This window comes from Eulemur rufifrons, unplaced genomic scaffold (assembly GCF_041146395.1).
Source record: "Eulemur rufifrons isolate Redbay unplaced genomic scaffold, OSU_ERuf_1 scaffold_220, whole genome shotgun sequence".
In the NCBI taxonomy this organism is placed as follows: Eukaryota; Metazoa; Chordata; class Mammalia; order Primates; family Lemuridae; genus Eulemur; species Eulemur rufifrons.
In genome coordinates this window covers 36,253-54,402 of record NW_027183002.1, presented here as the reverse complement: position 1 = coordinate 54,402, position 18,150 = coordinate 36,253, and the positions used below count along the sequence as shown (strand labels likewise).

The following is an 18,150-nucleotide window of genomic DNA, read 5'->3' as shown; positions in this document are numbered from 1 at the left end:
AGGTGGGAGGAAGGCAATTTATGTAGCCTAAAGATTTTTATGAAATAAAAAAAGATACGTGAAAAATTAAATAAAAAATAAAGAAAATTATACAATTTGCATAAAAGGAAATATACCTGGGTGGGTTTTTTTTGTACCATTACATTTAAACATTTTATTTTATTTTCATTGAAAAACAATGCATATATTTAACATGTGTTTTGATATATGTATACCTTGCATATTGATCAAATTAAGAAAATTATAATATTCCTCATCCAAAATATTTATCATTTTTATCGTTTCTTTTTCATTTCACAATATTATGGGGTACAAATTTTTTGGTTACATATAATGCCTTTGCCCCCCCCCGCCCCGAGACAGGACTGTAGGAGTGCCCTCCCCCCACACAGTGGGCTCAACATGCATTAGTTGTAAGTTCACCGCCCACATCTCCACCTGTCAGGCACCCATTGAGTATTACTACCATGTGAACACTGCACTGTTGATCAGTCAGCACAGATTTGATGGGGAGCACATGTGGTGCTTGTTTTTCCATTCTTGTGATACCTCACTTAGTAGAACAGACTCCAGCTCTATCCAGGATAATACAAGAGGTGCTAGATCACCATTGCATTTTGTGGCTGAGTAGAACTCCATGGTATACAGATGCCACATTTTATTACTCCAGTCGTATATTTTTGGGCACTTGTGTAAAATTTCATTTATTTTTGATTGACAATAATTATATATATTGAAGAGACGCAATAGGATGTCAATACTTGTGTACATTGTGGAATGATCAAATCAGCATAATTAGCATGTCCATCACTGCAAATATTTGTTATTTCGTTATAGTGAGAATATGTAAAATTCTGTGTTTCAGCTATTTTGAAATATACATTATTATTAACTTTATTAACTATGCTTATACTGTGCAATAGAACAGAGAGCAGTCTGTGAGTGACCCAATTAGAAATCCAAAATATACTAAAATAATATATGGTAAATATAAATATAATAAAATAATATATGGTAAATATAATGGGGTGTCGTCTGGGTTTTTGTCCTCTTCAACAAAAGCTGTAAGTATCTTAGAGCAGAAATTCACTCGTTGACAGTATTGCATATCCTTAATACTGAAGCACAGATTACTATTAAAGCTAGGAATCCCATAAAAAGTTTTCACAAAGTCTCCCTATACCATTATGGTTTTTGCCATATATAATATGGACAAGGAGGAACACCTCACCCTAAACACTGTAAGGATTTCCTTGCCTAAATCACCACGGTGAGAGCACACATTGTTCCAAAATATTCTACTGAGGGCTTGGATGCTCTGGCCCACTGAGTAGTAAGTTAAAATTAAATCATTTCATTATGACTTACTCGTAGGTATGACAAAACAGGACCCTATGTATCATCTCCTTAAAATAGTAAGTACAGGCTGATGTGAGTTAAAATAAACTCTTCAAAGGAGAAACCCATCATGCAAGAGCAGTTTAGAACAGAGGAGATTATCCCAACTGCGTCTGCTGTGGCCGTCCCCACTTGCTGTGTTTCACTGGGAGAGAATGAAGCATCTCACGGTAGGTGACTGCAAACGTCATCTCGTGGCTCCACACGCTGTCACCGCACACATCTTACTGAAATCGCTGACTCCTGGCAATCAGCAACTGGGAAACATTTTTCTCTTGTAGATTTAGTTGCTATGCTCTGATAGGGGCATATTTTAACAGGATCCCAGCCACAGATTAGAGAATTTATTGAAAGAAAAACCTATAAATATCAGGAAATATAAAATAATCACGAATTATTTGAAACACATACTGTTGCCTTTAGCAAATAAACTAAGAAAATATGCATGTTGCTAACTGTAGATATGAACATTCAAAGCTGCGATATTGTGAAGAGAGGATTCCGCGCTGATTTGAGTTGTCCCTGCACGGATCACACTTTCCCACAATACACACATGCGGCCACACCCATCCACGCCATCCGTTCCTGCCGTGCGTCAGCTGTGCTGCTTCTGCACACACATGATCTCATCTAACAGGTCCGGGGTCGTGGCCGCTCCACAGTGTGGCTCTCTGCTCCTCTGCTCCAAATGTCATGATGTCGCATTCATAAAGCAACCTCTTTCAAGGCCTCAGGGGAGCCCCCTCAACTGATTTCCGTGCTCCTCACTTTGTTGCAGAATCGCCCAACATCAGATCCTTTCATCAGATGCCATTTCTCTAGGACAGACCCTGGTGCCCCTGCCCAAGCCCTTGCAGACTCAGCCAACAGAGTCTCCACGTCCTGTCTTCCCCAGCAGGACACCTGCCTTCTTTGCCATAATGTCCATATTCCTCACCCTCATGCTGAGTGACCCTTCACCTGTGGCCACCTCAGGGGCAGCCACCGCATCCTGCACCATGATATGTGCTCACCAACTCCTGAGCTTTGCAGCTCTCTTGGGCTTTACATAAATCAAGTGTGTTTTAGTGCTGTAGGAATTTTGAATTAAAATGCTATAAACAACAAAAATCAACAAAGTTACTCTAAAGGAGCAGTGGTCACACCTGTCCTGATGGCCCTGTCCCTTCTTCCACACTCCCTGATGTGCCCTGTGGTGTTAGCACCTTCCTGTCTGACCCTGTAGCTATTTCATAGGCAGGGACTGTACAAGGTGGCAAAGCCTGTCACATAGTTAGCTGTTTCCTACTTGCAATGAGGACACATCTGTGTCTAAAGGTACACATGGAACTAACTCAGAATGGAAATTTCTTCATAAGATGGATGTTGTGCATCATTTTCCACAAATATCTCCCATGATGAAGACTAATGTATGGAAGAAATCTTTTGTGAATCCCATGTGGGTTAGACACAAATCCTTGTTCAATACACGACACTTCTTTCTCCTTGATAGTGATGGGTATGACAATAAAAACAAGGAATGATTTTGCTCTCCACAGGAAGGAGGAGAACATAGGAGAGGGCAGTCAGGAGGAGCAGAGGGGGGAGGATGAGGAGGCTCTTGGATAAAGGGCCATCTCGGGCAGGCACAACACACAGCAGGGACTGGACTGCAGGGTGGGGTGTGATCATGTGGAGCCAAAGGACACCACTCACAAGGACCTGGATGTCACCCAGACTGCTCAGCACACTGAGGTTTCCATCTGCAGGTCTCTCCAATGCCACAGGTGTTGAAGGTGACTCTGTGAGAGTCTCAGTGGACACATCCCACTTTGACCAATCAATCTTGTTCTCACAGCTACTAATGGCTGCTTGCATTTCCAATGTGAGTCCATGCCCAGGTGACAGCAGGAGGGTCCCAGCAATGGTGGGTGACACAGCCCCATCAATCTCTCCCAGATGCCTCAGGAGCCACAGCCAGAGCCACATCTGAGCTCCAGGTAAAGGGTCTGAGCCCGAGGATTTAGACACAGAGACCACACCCTCCATTTTGTGTGGGACAAAGGAAAAGAGGAAGATGTGAAAACAGAACCAAGGGAGAAACAAAACAGACTTCCAAAAAAAAAAATTTTACTAAATCATTTCTGCATCTGAAATGTACAGTTTTAAATGAGGAGAGAATAACTTGACAGTGTTAGGTTTTATGAGACACTGACCCTGCCCAGGTCCCTACATGTCCCAACCTGAATCCCAAAGACTGTCCCACTCAGGGAGTCCCACTGAGGTCTGTGCGCTGAGTCTGGTTGGAAAATGCTCAGCAGGTTCCCCTGGGCTTCCTTCCTCAGGACTCTGACCCCTGTGGTAACAGCAGTGTCATTTCTGCCCACGTGACTGATGTTCCACCATGTGTCCAGGTGAGAGTGTGTTCATTTAGCACAAGAAGACGTTTCTAATTCAGACACTACAGTGACGAGCGCATAGCCAGGAAAGAATATAGGTCCCTGGTTGAAATTTCTAAAGAAGAGGCCCCAAACTCTGACAGGAAACAATCATTGTCCCCTGTCTTGACTCTGCTCCTTGTGTCCCGCGCGCCCCCTGGTGGCTCATGCGAACACCCGCAGGAGGTTTGTGTCTGGGCTCACACTGAAGTCACCTCACTGTGTCACTGGCACAGTAGTACAGGGCCGTGTCCTCGGCTCTCAGACTGTTCATTTGCAGAGACAGCGTGTTCTTGCTGTTGTCTCTGGAGACGGTGAATCTGCCCTTCACGGCATCTGCATAGTATTGCTTACTTCCATCATTCCATATATTTGCCACCCACTCCAGCCCCTTCCCTGGAGCCTGGCGGACCCAGTTCATCCAGTAGCTACTGAAGGTGAATCCGGAGGCTGCACAGGAGAGTCTCAGGGACCCCCCAGGCTGGACCAAGCCTCCCCCAGACTCCACCAGCTGCACCTCACACTGGACACCTGCAAACACAGACACAGACACATCCTGGTCACAAACTGCCACACACACCCCTGTTTCTCTCACTCACATCCCCTCCCACACGCAATATCTCTAGGTCTCCATGAATTACCTTGTAACAGAGCAACAAGGAAAACCCAGCGCAGCCCAGACTCCATGGTGAGTGTCTGTGTTCAGTCCTGATCACCGAATGGGGACACCTGGGAATGCCGGGGCTGGGGCTCCTGTCCCAGAGCTGCAGGGTGAGGGCTGGGCTGGTTTTCATCAGGAGAGGGAGTGCCCTATTTGCATGTCCACTGCTATATAGCAAGCTGTGACTGGGACAGCTGAGTGAGAGAAGGGTCCAGATCACAAATGAGTGTCTGGGGGAAGATGTTTTTATGCACTAGACTCTGATGGAGGCCCAGTTTTGAACACTGGAAATGAAAATGAAACTCAATCACAGTAGGAATGTTTCAGTGAAAGTTCAGGTAATGATCAAAAAGTAATTAAGTTTATGCGAAGGAAAGTTTGTTATTGAATATGCTCATCATGTGCTGTGACCCATGTCTGTAAACCCATCACTTTGGGAGGTCACAGTAGGAGGGTCATTTGAGGCCGAGAGTTTGAGGACAGCCTGGCTGGCATCCCAGTGAGACAATGTTTTATACATATATGTATCTCACCCGGCCACTGTGGGTGCACCTGTAGTCCCAGATACTTCAGTGGCTGAGGCTGTGGGATCACTTGTGCCCATTACTTTGAGGTTTCTGTGAGCTCTGACGATGACACTGTTCTGTAGCGTAGATAGATAACATGACCGTCTTTCCAAAAGAACAAAGAAAAAGAAGAAACAGAAAAAAAGAAAAGAAAATATTTATGTCAGTTTCCAGTAATTTTATGTGATAAAATGATCAGCCTCATCATTGTAGCATTTATGCCCATCAGGAACTCAAGTGTATGTGGGCGTGTGACAGAGTTCTAGTCATGGAGGCAGGAGAGAGTCTCTGTTGTGACCTTGCTGATCCTTCAGGGGAAATTTCAGAAAGGTGTCCTCTCCTCTTCCACCCTTGTCCTATCTGTGTGACCCTGAAAACACTCCCACCACGTCCACATAAGAGGGGACTGGGGGATAAAGGGGACGTTTTCTGCATATCAGTGTGAAACGTTGAGACAAGAAGCTCCTTCTGTGGATGAACTTTTGAAATTGGCAAAGATGGAGCCACTCACATCTGGCTTCTTGTTACATTAGGTTATGCTTTACCTCATTTAGTTATTTCATGTTGCCATTACTTTTTGGTAAAATAGCCAGATATGATGGTCTAGAGGCATTAAAATCAAAAGTACCTGATTTCCTAGTCAGGAGCCCCCGCTGAGGTGAACAGTGGCGTGTGGTTCATTGTGTGCTAGGACACGTGGCTGAAAGCTAAGTGTGCGCACAGAGCTATTTTGTCTGCATCAGCGAAAAGTTCTGTATATTCCTTGAATGAGATTCTCACTGAGACACTTGAGACAATATTATTTGTTGATCAATCACACTTCAGTAATCAAACTGGAAGTTATTAAGCAGTGATTCATGTTACGGAAGAAAACTTTCCTTTGGAAATGTCGTGCCCAACTGGAGGTAAAATCAGCCCGTGTGGCAGAAGTCATTGCCCTACTTAGTGCTTGCCAATTAGCCAAAATCTGGAATTAAATGCGTATGTTTTTAGAGTAGTACATGAACTTGGGATATTTTGCAAACAAAACGGTTTCTCAAAGGTTCTGGAAAACCTATCAAAATGAACAAAAAGCTAAGGAACTTGTAGATAGACTTCTAAATCCTAGAGATCCAGCTAAAGTAAACCGGAATCAAGAAGAAAAAAAAAAAATAGCATGGGGGTTAAACAAGTGTTCTAGGAGGTCATTGCCAAGAACAAGCAGCCTAAACCTAGTTTGTGATGCTGTCCAGGCTTGTGAGGCATCACCACTGCTCAGGTAACACACCGTCCACTCATGGGAAATATTTTCAAAATGTGGAAAATGTTGATCTAATTAGCATTATGAAATTTGAATGTCACAGTTTTAAGCAGATCTTCAACTCCTTCACCAGTGTACCATGAGCATTTGCTTACAGCATTGTGGTCCAGTCCCTCAGGGACACATCAGTTGGTACCCTATCACTTGGTAGCAACTGAAGAAACATTTAGATTTTACCCCAACTACTAGCATTTTCCCTATTGCATGTAAGAGTAAATAATTTTAAAAACAATTCATGCATTATAGATACTCCTATCACCACAGATTCAGGCTCTTTTTACTATGTCTTTTTAGCAGTCTCTCATCATGTTCAATCAGCACAGAGTGTGTGTTGGAGAAACATCAGGAAAATACTGGTCTTGAGCCATACTGGAACAAATATTATTAAGGACTTCAAGGGAAACCCAGCAGTGCAATTCCAGGGAGGAAACCCTCGGGTTCATGTTTCACAACGACAGCATCAGTTCAGAATTCTAGACATTTGGAAGGCTGCTGTGATAGAGAATGTCAAACTGAGCATCCTAGTAGAACCTGCAAAGCTTCTGGTATTTTGAAGCCCACAGTTGACCCAGAGCCTTCAGGATAAGCTGATGAGCTTGGACAGTGAAAAGCTTCCCCCCATGACATTGGACCAAGACCCTGTGTAACTCCTCCTCCTGCTCATCCTCATTACTACTATGATGTGTTCATACTAAAGAAATGTCATCTATTTTTCAGCAGACTTCATTGTTTTCCAAACATAATGGCCTTTGCCTGCTTTTCAAAACAAATTTTTTTAAAATATTTAATAGTTGTTGAGTGGAATAAGAAGTCAGTGTCTCCTAACTGATGTCTGTCCGCTGACATCTGAAGGCCCATCCTTCCTCTTCCCTGTTTGCCCCACTCATGGGAATCCTAGGAAGGAATCACAGGTGCTTTCTCACCAGATGGCTGTTACAGGCCCAGACCTCACCAGACCCTCCCTGCCCCCCCAAGGGAACTGTTGTGAAAACCTGAGCCAGTCTCCCTTCCTGCCCTAAAAAGCCACTTGGGACTGTCTTGAGAGGCCTGCCCTGCTCCGCAGACACCTCAGTAGTGGAGAGACTCACCCTTCCCGTGTTCACTCAGTGTGTGTGTGTGTGTGTGTGTGTGTGTGCATCTGTGCCTGCCTGTGTGTGCAGGTGTCTAACACCATCAGAGTCAACATCGACACTAAATATCGGTGGGTCCCTCTGCCCTTGAATTCTGTGAGATATAATCGATGTTGTGAGCCTCGTGCTGGGACACGGAGCTCCACAGGGACTTCCTGCTCTTGCTTAGGACGCTGACTCCGTCTGCCCCTGACGTCCACTAGGCACTTTGTCCTGCTTGCTGTCTAGAAGGAACGTTTATTTCTGTGTGCTGTGCTGCATTGTGTTGTCCAAGAAAAAAATGTTTTGTTGATTTTCGGGCTTGTGGAGAAGTGTTGATAATTAATGTCCATTTGGGGAGAGGAGAAAGTGCCTGGAAGGCACTGTCTGCCTTTTGAGCAGGTGACAATATTTTCTCTCCTTACCACAAACATATCTAACTCAGAGATTGCAGAGGGTAACACAGAATCGTGAATTCAGAGAAGTTCCCCAGAGGAAACCACGACCCTGAGAGGAAGCCACGACCCTGAGAGGAAACCAGCCCTTACCCTCCACCTGCACCTGTCCTGGGCTGACTCTGCTCCTTGTGTCTTGGGCGCCCCCTGGTCGCCCCGCGATACCCCCGCAGGAGGTTTGTGTCTGGGCTCACACTGATGTCCCCTCACTGTGTCACTGGCACAGTAGTACAGGGCTGTGTCCTCGGCTCTCAGACTGTTCATTTGCAGAGAGACAGTGCTTTTGGAATCATCCCGTGAGATGGTGAATCTGCCTTTCACAGACGCAGCGTATTCTGTCGTGTAACTATTAGCTTTGTTTCTAACTAGAGCAACCCACTCCAGTCCCTTCCCTGGAGCCTGGCGGAGCCAGTGCATGTAGTAGCTGCTGAAGGTGAATCCGGAGGCTGCACAGGAGAGTCTCAGGGACCCCCCAGGCTGGACCAAGCCTCCCCCAGACTCCACCAGCTGCACCTCACACTGGACACCTGCAAACACAGACACAGCCTGGTCAGAAACTGCCACACACACCCCCGTTTCTCTCACTCACGTGCACTTACACACCCAATATCTCTAGTTCTCCATGAATTACCTTGTAACAGAGCCACAAGGAAAACCCAGGTGAGCCCAGACTCCATGGTGAGTGTCTGTGTTCAGTCCTGATCACTGAATGGGGACACCTGGGAATGCCGGGGCTGGGGCTCCTGTCCCAGAGCTGCAGGGTGAGGGCTGGGCTGGTTTTCATCAGCAGAGGGAGGGCACTATTTGCATGTCCCCTGCTATATAGCAAGCCCTGAGTGGGGACATCTGCGGAGAAGGCAGGGCCCAGGGAAGAGGTGAGCATCCTGGAGGAGTTCATAGGTCATGATATTTCACAGATGAAACTACAAAGAGAAGGATGGTGCAGTTTTGCAATGTGTGCAAGAGGAAGCACATGTATAGTGAGAGCTACCTGCAGTATCTGTACCTGAGCTCCCCGACACTAGATCCACTGCTCGTATGAACCAACCCCAGCACGAGTGTGGACATGCATAATGGGGTCTCCAGTATCCCCTTTCACTAATGAGAACATAATGGGATTTTGCTGCATTCTAGTGTTACAACTTCAAGGTTGCAATGAACTTTGGGCCACAGAATCCACCCTGCCCTTGATGCTGTTGTGCATTAACTGTGACATGAGTCTCACTCAGCTGAGGGGATTCAGGTTCACACAAATTGTCAAATGCAACTGTGCTTCCTCTGTGCTGGGCCCAGGGCACATGAGTGGGGCCAAGAAGGATCCACTGAAGTTTGTCCTGACATTTCCCTCTTGCCAGGTGGGTCCACACTGGCCCCGGTTCAGTCTATGGGGCTGACACATCCTTGGGACAGTAGCCAGCCATGATCTTTGTGGAAGTCACGACGTGAGTGTTAGTGCCCAGACTCCACTGTCCATGGCTGCAGGTGGCCCTGTAGTCCTACTTGTCATTCACTAGTGTCCCCTACCACCTCCACTCTGGAACCTTCTAACACATGGCAGCACTTTGCAGTGAGGGTTGCTGCATGTTGTTCCCTGATGGAGTGACTCAGGGCTGAGAACTGCAGAGCCATTGTCCTAGGTCCCTCAGCCACCCCCAGGCATGTGGTTGATGCACTCAACCTCCTCAGTGTGGGATGCAGTGGAGAAACCACAGAATCTGCCTAGGCCTGAGGGATGGCCCTGCCTCCATGGGTACACGAGCTTAGCCTCCAAAGCAGAGTTAGTGTCTATCAGTGGGAGGAGGCCTTTCATTATTGGCTGGTCCACAGTCAAGGGGACCCCAATTGAATGGCCTCAGACCAGGTCTCAGATTCAGGGGAGCACACTGTTCCCCCAATAGGTGTGATCCTTCCTGGGAAGCAGAACTTCGAATCAATCACAGCCTAACATTGGGGCAATAAAAAGAAAGATTTCTCAAGTTGTCACCATGGTGTGTGGATAGGAATGAATCTCGCCCCTACCACTGTTTAGCAGACCCAGGTGCCACAGCACTCTGTAGGGCCCGGCACATGCTGCTTTCGTTGTGACCAAGGAATCCCTGCAAGGGACCCTGGTGTAGATCAATCAAGACCCATATGTTAACTTTTCTTGTTGCTGTGATTACCATTGTGGTCTTAATAATCTTGTGGCACATTCTTGTATGTAGAAGAGTTTTCCAACATTTTCTTATATAATTGTTCTGCTCTCCACTCACAAAAATTAATTCATGGCAGATAGCAGACGTGACCCACACCGTAATTTACCTCCCCCAGCCAGTACGGTAGAGGATCTGACACAGGACTGGTCCCCAGTCCCCTGTGTGAGGGCTGGTGCAGGGACTGGAGCGAAGCCTGTGTGGGAGGTGGCCCTGCATGTGGGCACCACTGAGAGTGTCCCGATGACACCTGTGCTCGGACCTGGGCCACCTGTAGAACATTTCTTGTTCAATCTTAAAGGGCCATGTGACATTTGGGTGTGTGTTACCAGGTAATCAAATTCATCCTCTTGGTTCTTTCTCCCTGCAGGCAGCACCTGTGACTAGCATGTGGGTTATGCATGAGTGTGTTGTCCGGGCCTTGGCGAGAAGCCCTCTGCATTTTGTCCCGGCCTCTGCAGAGTGCACTCCCTGTGCCATCACACTGACACTCACGTGCCTGGGATTAGCCAGTGGACAACAGTCGCCCTCTGCGACCAGCGACTCCAGCGCTGCCCGAATGGTCCATGAATTAAGTGGCCTCAGTGGCAGGGCTAGGTGACATGCATCACCCAACTTCATGTGCTTTCTCCCCCCAAGGCAGACTGAGGTCCTCCCTCTGCCTAATCTGAAGTCTGCGAGCAAAAGAGCCGAGCAGTGATCTCAACATGGCTCCTGAACTGAGTCACGGAATCACTTGATGGCAAATTCCCTAAGAACTCTGAGTCTGGAAGGTGCAGCAACTCACCTTGCCTGGATCCAGTGCACGTGTGTGTCTTTCCAAACGCAAGGCCTCGCCCAGGACCACTAGCTGTGTGATTACCGTGTACCCAGTTCTATTATTGGGGGCAGCCTAACATTTCCTGGGGCCAAGGGCTGCATTTCTCAGTAAAAGACACCCAGCATGGGGTTCACTGGAAGGAGAACCTATATCTACCCTATAAGTATCACTGTAAAAATTCAGTCTGAGTTGCATTTCTGTGGGAACAGATGTAACTTTCCGGGCACCCTGCCTTATCTATCTTCATACATCTTTACTTTATAAATCATATCTTTGGCTCTGTGTATTATTTTTATTTCTCTTTCCTACGATTATTTCATCCTTTGTGACAACCCCTGTCTGAGGGACCTGAAATTTTGCGGGGATCTTAGCTAACTCCCTGCAGAAAAAGGAAAAGAAAATATTTATGTCAGTTTCCAGTAATTTTATGTGATAAAATGGTCGGCCTCATCATTGCAGCATTTATGCCCATCAGGAACTTGTGTGCACTTGGGCGTGTGACAGAGTTCTAGTCACGGAGGCAGGAGAGAGTCTCTGTTGTGACCTTGCTGATCCTTCAGAGCAAACTTCAGAAAGGTGTCTTCTCCTCTTCCACCCTTTTCCTATCTGTGGGACCCTGAAAACACTCTCACCACGTCCACACAATAGGGGACTGGAGGATGAAGCAGATGTTTTCTGCATATCAGTGTGAAATGTTGAGACAAGAAGCTCCTTGTGTGGATGAACTTTTGAAATTGGCAAAGATGGAGCCACTCACATCCTGGCTTCTTGTTTCATTAGGTTATGATTTTCCTTATTATTTAGTTATTTCATGTTGCCATTACTTTTTGCTAAAATAGCCAGATATCATGGTCTACAGGCATTAAAATCAAAAGCACCTGATATCCAATCAGGAGCCCCCACTGAGGTGAACAGTGGCGTGAGGTTCATTGTGTGCTAGGACACGTGGCTGAAAGCTAAGTGTGGGCACAGAGCTATTTTTTCTGCATCAGTGAAAAAGTTCTGTATATTCCTTGGATGAGATTCTCATTAAGAGACTTCAGACAATAGTATTTGTTGATCAATCACACTTCAATAATAAACCTGGAAGTTACTAAGCAGTGATTCATATTACTGAAGAAAACTTCCCATTAGAATGTTGTGCTCAACTGGAGGTAAAATCAGCCCATGTGGGAGAAGTCATTACTTTTCTTGGTGCTTGTCAATTAGCCAAAATCCAGGATTAAATGCATATGTTTTTAAAATAGTACATGAACTTGGGATATTTTGCAAACAAAAGGTTTTCTCAAAAGTTCTGGTAAACCTATCAAAATGAACAAAAGACTAAGGAACTTCTAGATAGACTTCTAAATCCTAGAGATCCAACTAAAGTAAATAGGAATCATACAAAAAGATAACATCGGGGTTAAACAAGTGTTGTATGAGGACATTACCAAGAACAAGCAGCCTAAACCTAGTGTACGATGGTGTCTAACCTTGTGAGGCATCACCACTGCTCACGTAACACACCGTCCACTTATTGGAAATATTTTGTAAATGTTGAAAATGTTTATCCAATTAGCATTATGAAATTTGAATGTCACAATTTTAAGCAATTCTTGAACTCCCTTCGGCATTCTACCATGAGCACTTGCTTACAGCATTGTGGTCCAGTCCCTCAAGGACACATCAGTTGTAACTCATTCACTTGGTAGCAACTGAACAAACATTTAGATTTTATGAAAATTGCTAGCATTTTCTCTATTGCATGTGAGAGTAAATAATTTTGAAAGCAATTCATGCATTATAGACACTCCTATCACCACAGATTCAGGGTCCTTTTACTACATCTTTTTAGCAGTCTCTCATCATGTTCAACCAGCACAGAGTGTGTGTTGGAGAAACATCAGGAAAATACTGGTCTTGAGCCATACTGGAACAAATATTATTAAGGACTTCAAGGGAAACACAACAGTGCAATTCCAGGGAGGAAACCCTCGGGTTCATGTTTCACAACGACAGCATCAGTTCAGAATTCTAGACATTTGGAAGGCTACTGTGGTAGAGAGTGTCAAACTGAGCATCCTTGTAGAACCTGTGAATCTTCTGGTAATTTGAAGCCCACAGCTGACCCTCGGCCTTCAGGATAAGCTGATGATCTTAGACAGTGAAAAGCTTCCCCATGACATTGGACCAAGACCCGGTATAACCCCTCCTCCTACTAATCCTCATTAGTACCATGGTTTGTACTAATGAAATGTCTTCTTTTTTCCTGCTGACCTCATTGTTTTCGACCCGTAATGGCCTTTTCTTGCTTTTCAAAAAAATTTTTTTTTTTTTTTTTAGGCAGAGTCTCACTTTGTTGCCCAGGCTAGAGTGAGTGCCGTGGCATCAGCTTAGCTCACAGAAACCTCAGACTCCTCGGCTTAAGCGATCCTACTGCCTCAGCCTCCCTAGTAGCTGGGACTACAGGCATGCGCCACTATGCCCGGCTAATTTTTCTATATATATTTTTAGTTTTCCGTATAATTTCTTTCTATTTTTAGTAGAGATGGGGTCTCGCTCTTGCTCAGGCTGGTCTTGAACTCCTGACCTTGAGCGATCCACCCGCCTCGGCCTCCCAGAGTGCTAGGATTACAGGCGAGAGCCACCACGCCTGGCCTCAAAAAAAATTTTTTAAATATTTCCTAGTTATTGGGTGGAATAAGAAGTCGGAGTCTCTTAGCTGGTGTCTGTCCGCTGACACCTGAAGGCCCATCTTTTGTCTTCCCTGTTTGTCCCACTCATGGGAATCCTAGGAAGGAATCACAGGTGCTGTCTCACCAGACGGTTGTCGGAGGCCCAAACCCCAGCAGACCCTTCCTGGGAGTGAGAGCCCCCTCCCTTTCCACCAGGGAACTGTTGTGAAAACCTGAGCCAGTCTCCCCTCTTGTCCTACGAAGTCACTTGGGACTGTCTTGAGAGGCCTGCCCTGCTCCGCAGACACCTCAGTAGTGGAGAGACTCACCCTTCCCGTGTTCACTTAATGTGTCTGTGTGTGTATGCTTTGTGTGTAGGCGTCTAACACCATCAGAATCAACATCTGCACTAAATGTTGGTGGGGTCGCTCTGCCCTTGAATTGTGTCCGATATAATCCATGTTTTGAGCCTCATGCTGGGACACTGAGCACCACAGGGTCTCCCTGCTCTTGCTTAGGTCGCTGACTCCGTCTGCCCCTGATGTCCCTCAGACGTATTCGGAAGGGTAGATAATTAATGTACATTTGGGGACAGGACAAAGTGACTGGAACACAACTTCTGACTTTTGTGCAGATGACAATATTTTCTCTCATTACCACAAACATATCTAACTCAGAGACTGCAGAGGGAAACACAGAATCGTGAATTCAGAGAAGTTCCCGAGAGGAAACCGTTTTCTGGAGAGGAAGCCACGACCCTGAGAGGAAACCAGCCCTTACCCTCCACCTGCAGCTGCCCTGGGCTGACTCTGCTCCTGTGTCTTGGGCGCCCCCTGGTGGCCCCGCGCTGCCCCCACAGGAGGTTTGTGTCTGGGCTCACACTGATGTCCCCTCACTGTGTCACTTGCACAGTAGTACAGGGCCGTGTCCTCGGCTCTCAGACTGTTCATTTGCAGAGACAGCGTGTTCTTGCTGTTGTCTCTGGAGATGGTGAACCGGCCCTTCACGGCGTCTGCGTAGTATGTGCCACCATCACTATCAATGTCTGCCACCCACTCCAGCCCCTTCCCTGGAGCCTGGCGGACCCAGTCCATATCGTAGTCACTGAAGGTGAATCCGGAGGCTACACAGGAGAGTCTCAGGGACCCCCCAGGCTGGACCAAGCCGCCCCCAGACTCCACCAGCTGCACCTCACACTGGACACCTGCAAACACAGACACAGCCTGGTCAGAAACTGCCACACACACCCCTGTTTCTCTCACTCACATCCATGACACACCCAATATCTCCAGTTCTCCCTGAATTACCTTGTAACAGAGCCACAAGGAAAACCCAGGTCAGCCCAGACTCCATGGTGAGTGTCTGTGTTCACTCCTGATCACCAAATGGGGACACCTGGGAATGGCGGGGCTGGGGCTCCTGTCCCAGAGCTGCAGGATGAGGGCTGGGCTGGTTTTCATCAGCAGAGGGAGGGCCCTATTTGCATGTCCCCTGCTATATAGCAAGTGCCGGGGTGGGACAGCTGAGGGAGGACAAGGCCCAGAGAAAAACTGCGTGACTGTACTGTGATAAATAATTAACTCCTCTTCACTTATCTAATTTACAAACACACTTAAGCCATGTGCTGTAGGTGTCGGTGTTTCATGTATTTTACAGACATAAACGAAACCCTAGATGCATATAGAGCTTGTCTGGCATGTCCAGGAGCACATACCCGGGAAGATTTAGGCTCAGTGTCTGGGCCTATAATCCCATCCCTGGAACCCACTGCAGACCAGGGCTGGACAAGCCTAGGGTGCTTTCTGGCCCCTTGACTCTGTAATGAGAATATAAAGCAAATTTATGCCTTCCTGGTTTTACTTAAATAATATGTGCCAAATATTGGGAACACACAGGGTCAAAGCAGAAGCATTTTCATGTACTTAATGTTTCACTCATTTTTACCTATTTGTCCATCACTCCTTCCCTAACAAATCATCTATTTAACTGTTCATATTTAGTGATGTATAGTTGATGTACAGTTTCATTAACATATTTTAACTGTGCAAATTAAAAGTATTAAAGCCATCATCACCCTGTCTGTGATATTGAAGAAATCGGTTTCCCTCAATATTTACACTTAGTTATTTATTATTTTTGGAGACAGAGTCTTGTTCTGTTGCCCAGCCTAGAGTGCCGTGGCACCAGCCTGGCTCACAGCAACCTCATACTGCTGGGCTTAAGCAATCCTTCTGCCTCAGCCTCCCGTGTCGCTGGGACTACAGGCATGCGCCACCATGCCCAGCTAACATTTTTATATATATAATTTTTAGTTGTTGAGCTAATTTCTTTCTATTTTTTTTTTTCTTAGTAGAGACAGTGTCTAGCTCTTGCTCAGGCTGGTCTAGAACTCCTGACCTTGAGTGACCCTCCTCACTTGGCCTCCCAGAGTGCGAGTATTAAAGGCGTGAGCCACTGCACCTGGCCTCAAAGTTTACACTTGTCCTTCAAAAATTCCTCCTCCTTTCTCCTTCCCTCTCCCTCCCTTTACTCAGGCAAGTGCTAATATAGTTTATGTTACTTCAGTTTTCACTCTCTAGAATTTATGAGTGGAATCACGTAGCAGGTGCTTTTTGCTTCTTTGCTCACAGCACACACTGTGGACGTGGCCACGCTGCAGTGAGCATGACACAGCCATTGCTGTCAATGATGTAGTGTCCTAACGCATCATTTGCAAAAAATGCTTATTTAATTAAACTACTGGTTAATAGTTTGATCGTTTCCAATTTCTTGACATTTAGGATAAAGCTTATCCTCACCTGGGAGAAGTAGACAGCTGAGAAAAAGCTCTTCTTCTTACATCAGCCACAACAATAGCAACATCATCGTCATCTATAAAGCATGACTGCGGAAGCTCTAGAGTAGCAAATTTTATTTAATATTTCAAAGAGCAGAAGCTATATGACCAACAGCAAACCTGCAATCTGCGGAGAGACCAGGACTTGCAGGGAGAAACAGGACCAGAGCATTAGCTTATTAGGCACAGCCCACCAGGCGGCATGTGGGCTGGGACAAGACGACACTGGACATAGGCACTGGATCGCGGGAAGCTGGACTTGCTAAAGGGATTGCAGTTTAAATTTTCCAGGGCGAAACAAACCCCCAGCACATACAGAATCATCTCTGCAGAGAAGTGTTTGCTCCTGAATGACCCACACAGCGTAGGAAACACAAAACCCTTTCATGGCACAAGGGTGTGGATTGCGGGTGGCTGATTGCATACTCCAAATATTGTACTGAAAGTTTATGGAGAGCAGAAAAGTGAAAAAAATTAAGGCTTTAATTTGCATTGAATTCAGGTCCTGAGTCATCCCATTTCAGATGAACGAGACCTGGGCATTACAAGGAGAAAACCTGGACTCCTGAGTAAGAAGAGTGACAGGCAGAGACAGGAAACCCCAGGATCTGAAAGGAAACCTCAGTTTCCCTCTGCACCTGGTCCAGAGCTCTGTGCTCAGGGTGTCCCGGGCGCCCCCTGGCGGCCACGAGCGCCCCTGCAGGGAGGTCTGTGTCTGGGCTCACACTGATGTCCCCTCACTGTGTGTCCCACAGTGACTCCGGCCCTGTCCTTCGTGGACACAGAGCTCAGCTGCAGGGACAACTGGTTCTTGGACATTGATCAGGACGTGGCAACTCAGCTCTGGAGGGACAGGTTGTAATTTGTGCTCCCTACGTAGCATATGTCCCTGACGCAGTCCCATGCCTTGCCCCAGGGCTGGCAGATGCAGCTCCAGCAGTAACCACAGCGTGTGATGAACAGTCCAGAGATGTCCCAGATCAGGGAGAGTGTCTGAGATGGCTTCACCAGCCCTGAGCCCGACTCCTGCAGCTGCACCTTGGAAGCGACACCTTAGGACACGGAGCCTCGGTCCTTGCCAGCCACGTGCAGCAGTGGCCATCACACCTGGTGCACGTCTGACCTCTGAGACGCCTTGTGCAGCTGGCAGCAGGCCAAGGAGAGGACACAACAATCTCGTTTTCTTCCAGACCACAGCGTCGCCTTCCCCAGACACCCCGGCCTGTCTAAGGAGGGCGTCGGGACCTTACACAGCCCATTAGCAGATCTATTCTGTCCTGGAGACTGAGGAGAAATCTTCCCATGGGGAAGCCTCGTACTCACGCAGGGAAGGGACTGAGATCTGGCTTGTTTCGGTCCTTCCTGCTTTCTCTCCCTGAACCTCCCATGTACTGCGGTTCCCGTCTCCCCTGAGAGATTGTTACGTTACCGCTGTTATGTGAGAGCCTGACCTGCCCTTCCCTCCATCCAAAAGGAGGTGACTGCAGAGGATGTTGCGTGGGGAAGGCCAGCTAGGCTGAATGGCGTCTGCTTCCAGCCCATACCTGAACCCTCCTTCTCTTATGTAGATCCGGACACAGCCGGGTCCCTCCCCACAACGTCTCCAGGAGTTTCCCCAGGCCTTTTTCTTCTTCCACACTCAGCGTGTCCTGGACACGCCACAGGCCTTCCCTGAGGTCTGTGGCCAGGCCCAGCCCTGCGAAGGGATTCCATCCCTCAGAGGGCACTAGGGAGGACGT

General features: G+C 46.9%; 1 protein-coding gene across 1 annotated transcript; it reads right to left on the bottom strand.

Annotated features, from left to right (window-relative positions):
- Nucleotides 1-4,026: 4,026 nt before the first annotated feature.
- LOC138379909 (uncharacterized) lies at nucleotides 4,027-17,670 on the bottom strand. The gene is made up of 6 exons (XM_069464886.1): nucleotides 17,662-17,670; nucleotides 17,306-17,449; nucleotides 14,883-14,937; nucleotides 14,484-14,779; nucleotides 12,955-13,036; nucleotides 4,027-4,346 (listed from the first exon to the last, which is right to left on the bottom strand). The coding sequence occupies exons 1-6, from the start codon at nucleotides 17,668-17,670 to the stop codon at nucleotides 4,027-4,029; spliced, it is 906 nt and encodes a 301-aa protein (XP_069320987.1).
- Nucleotides 17,671-18,150: the final 480 nt, after the last annotated feature.

Excerpts from the sequence above, each read along its gene's own strand:
- LOC138379909 (XM_069464886.1), bottom strand. Across the intron at positions 14,780-14,882 it reads CCTTGTGGCTCTGTTACAAG|GTGTCCAGTGTGAGGTGCAG; the intron begins GTAATTCAGGGA and ends CTGTGTTTGCAG. Across the intron at positions 13,037-14,483 it reads ACACGGCCCTGTACTACTGT|GCCGAGGGTCAGCTGTGGGC; the intron begins GCAAGTGACACA and ends CTTATCCTGAAG.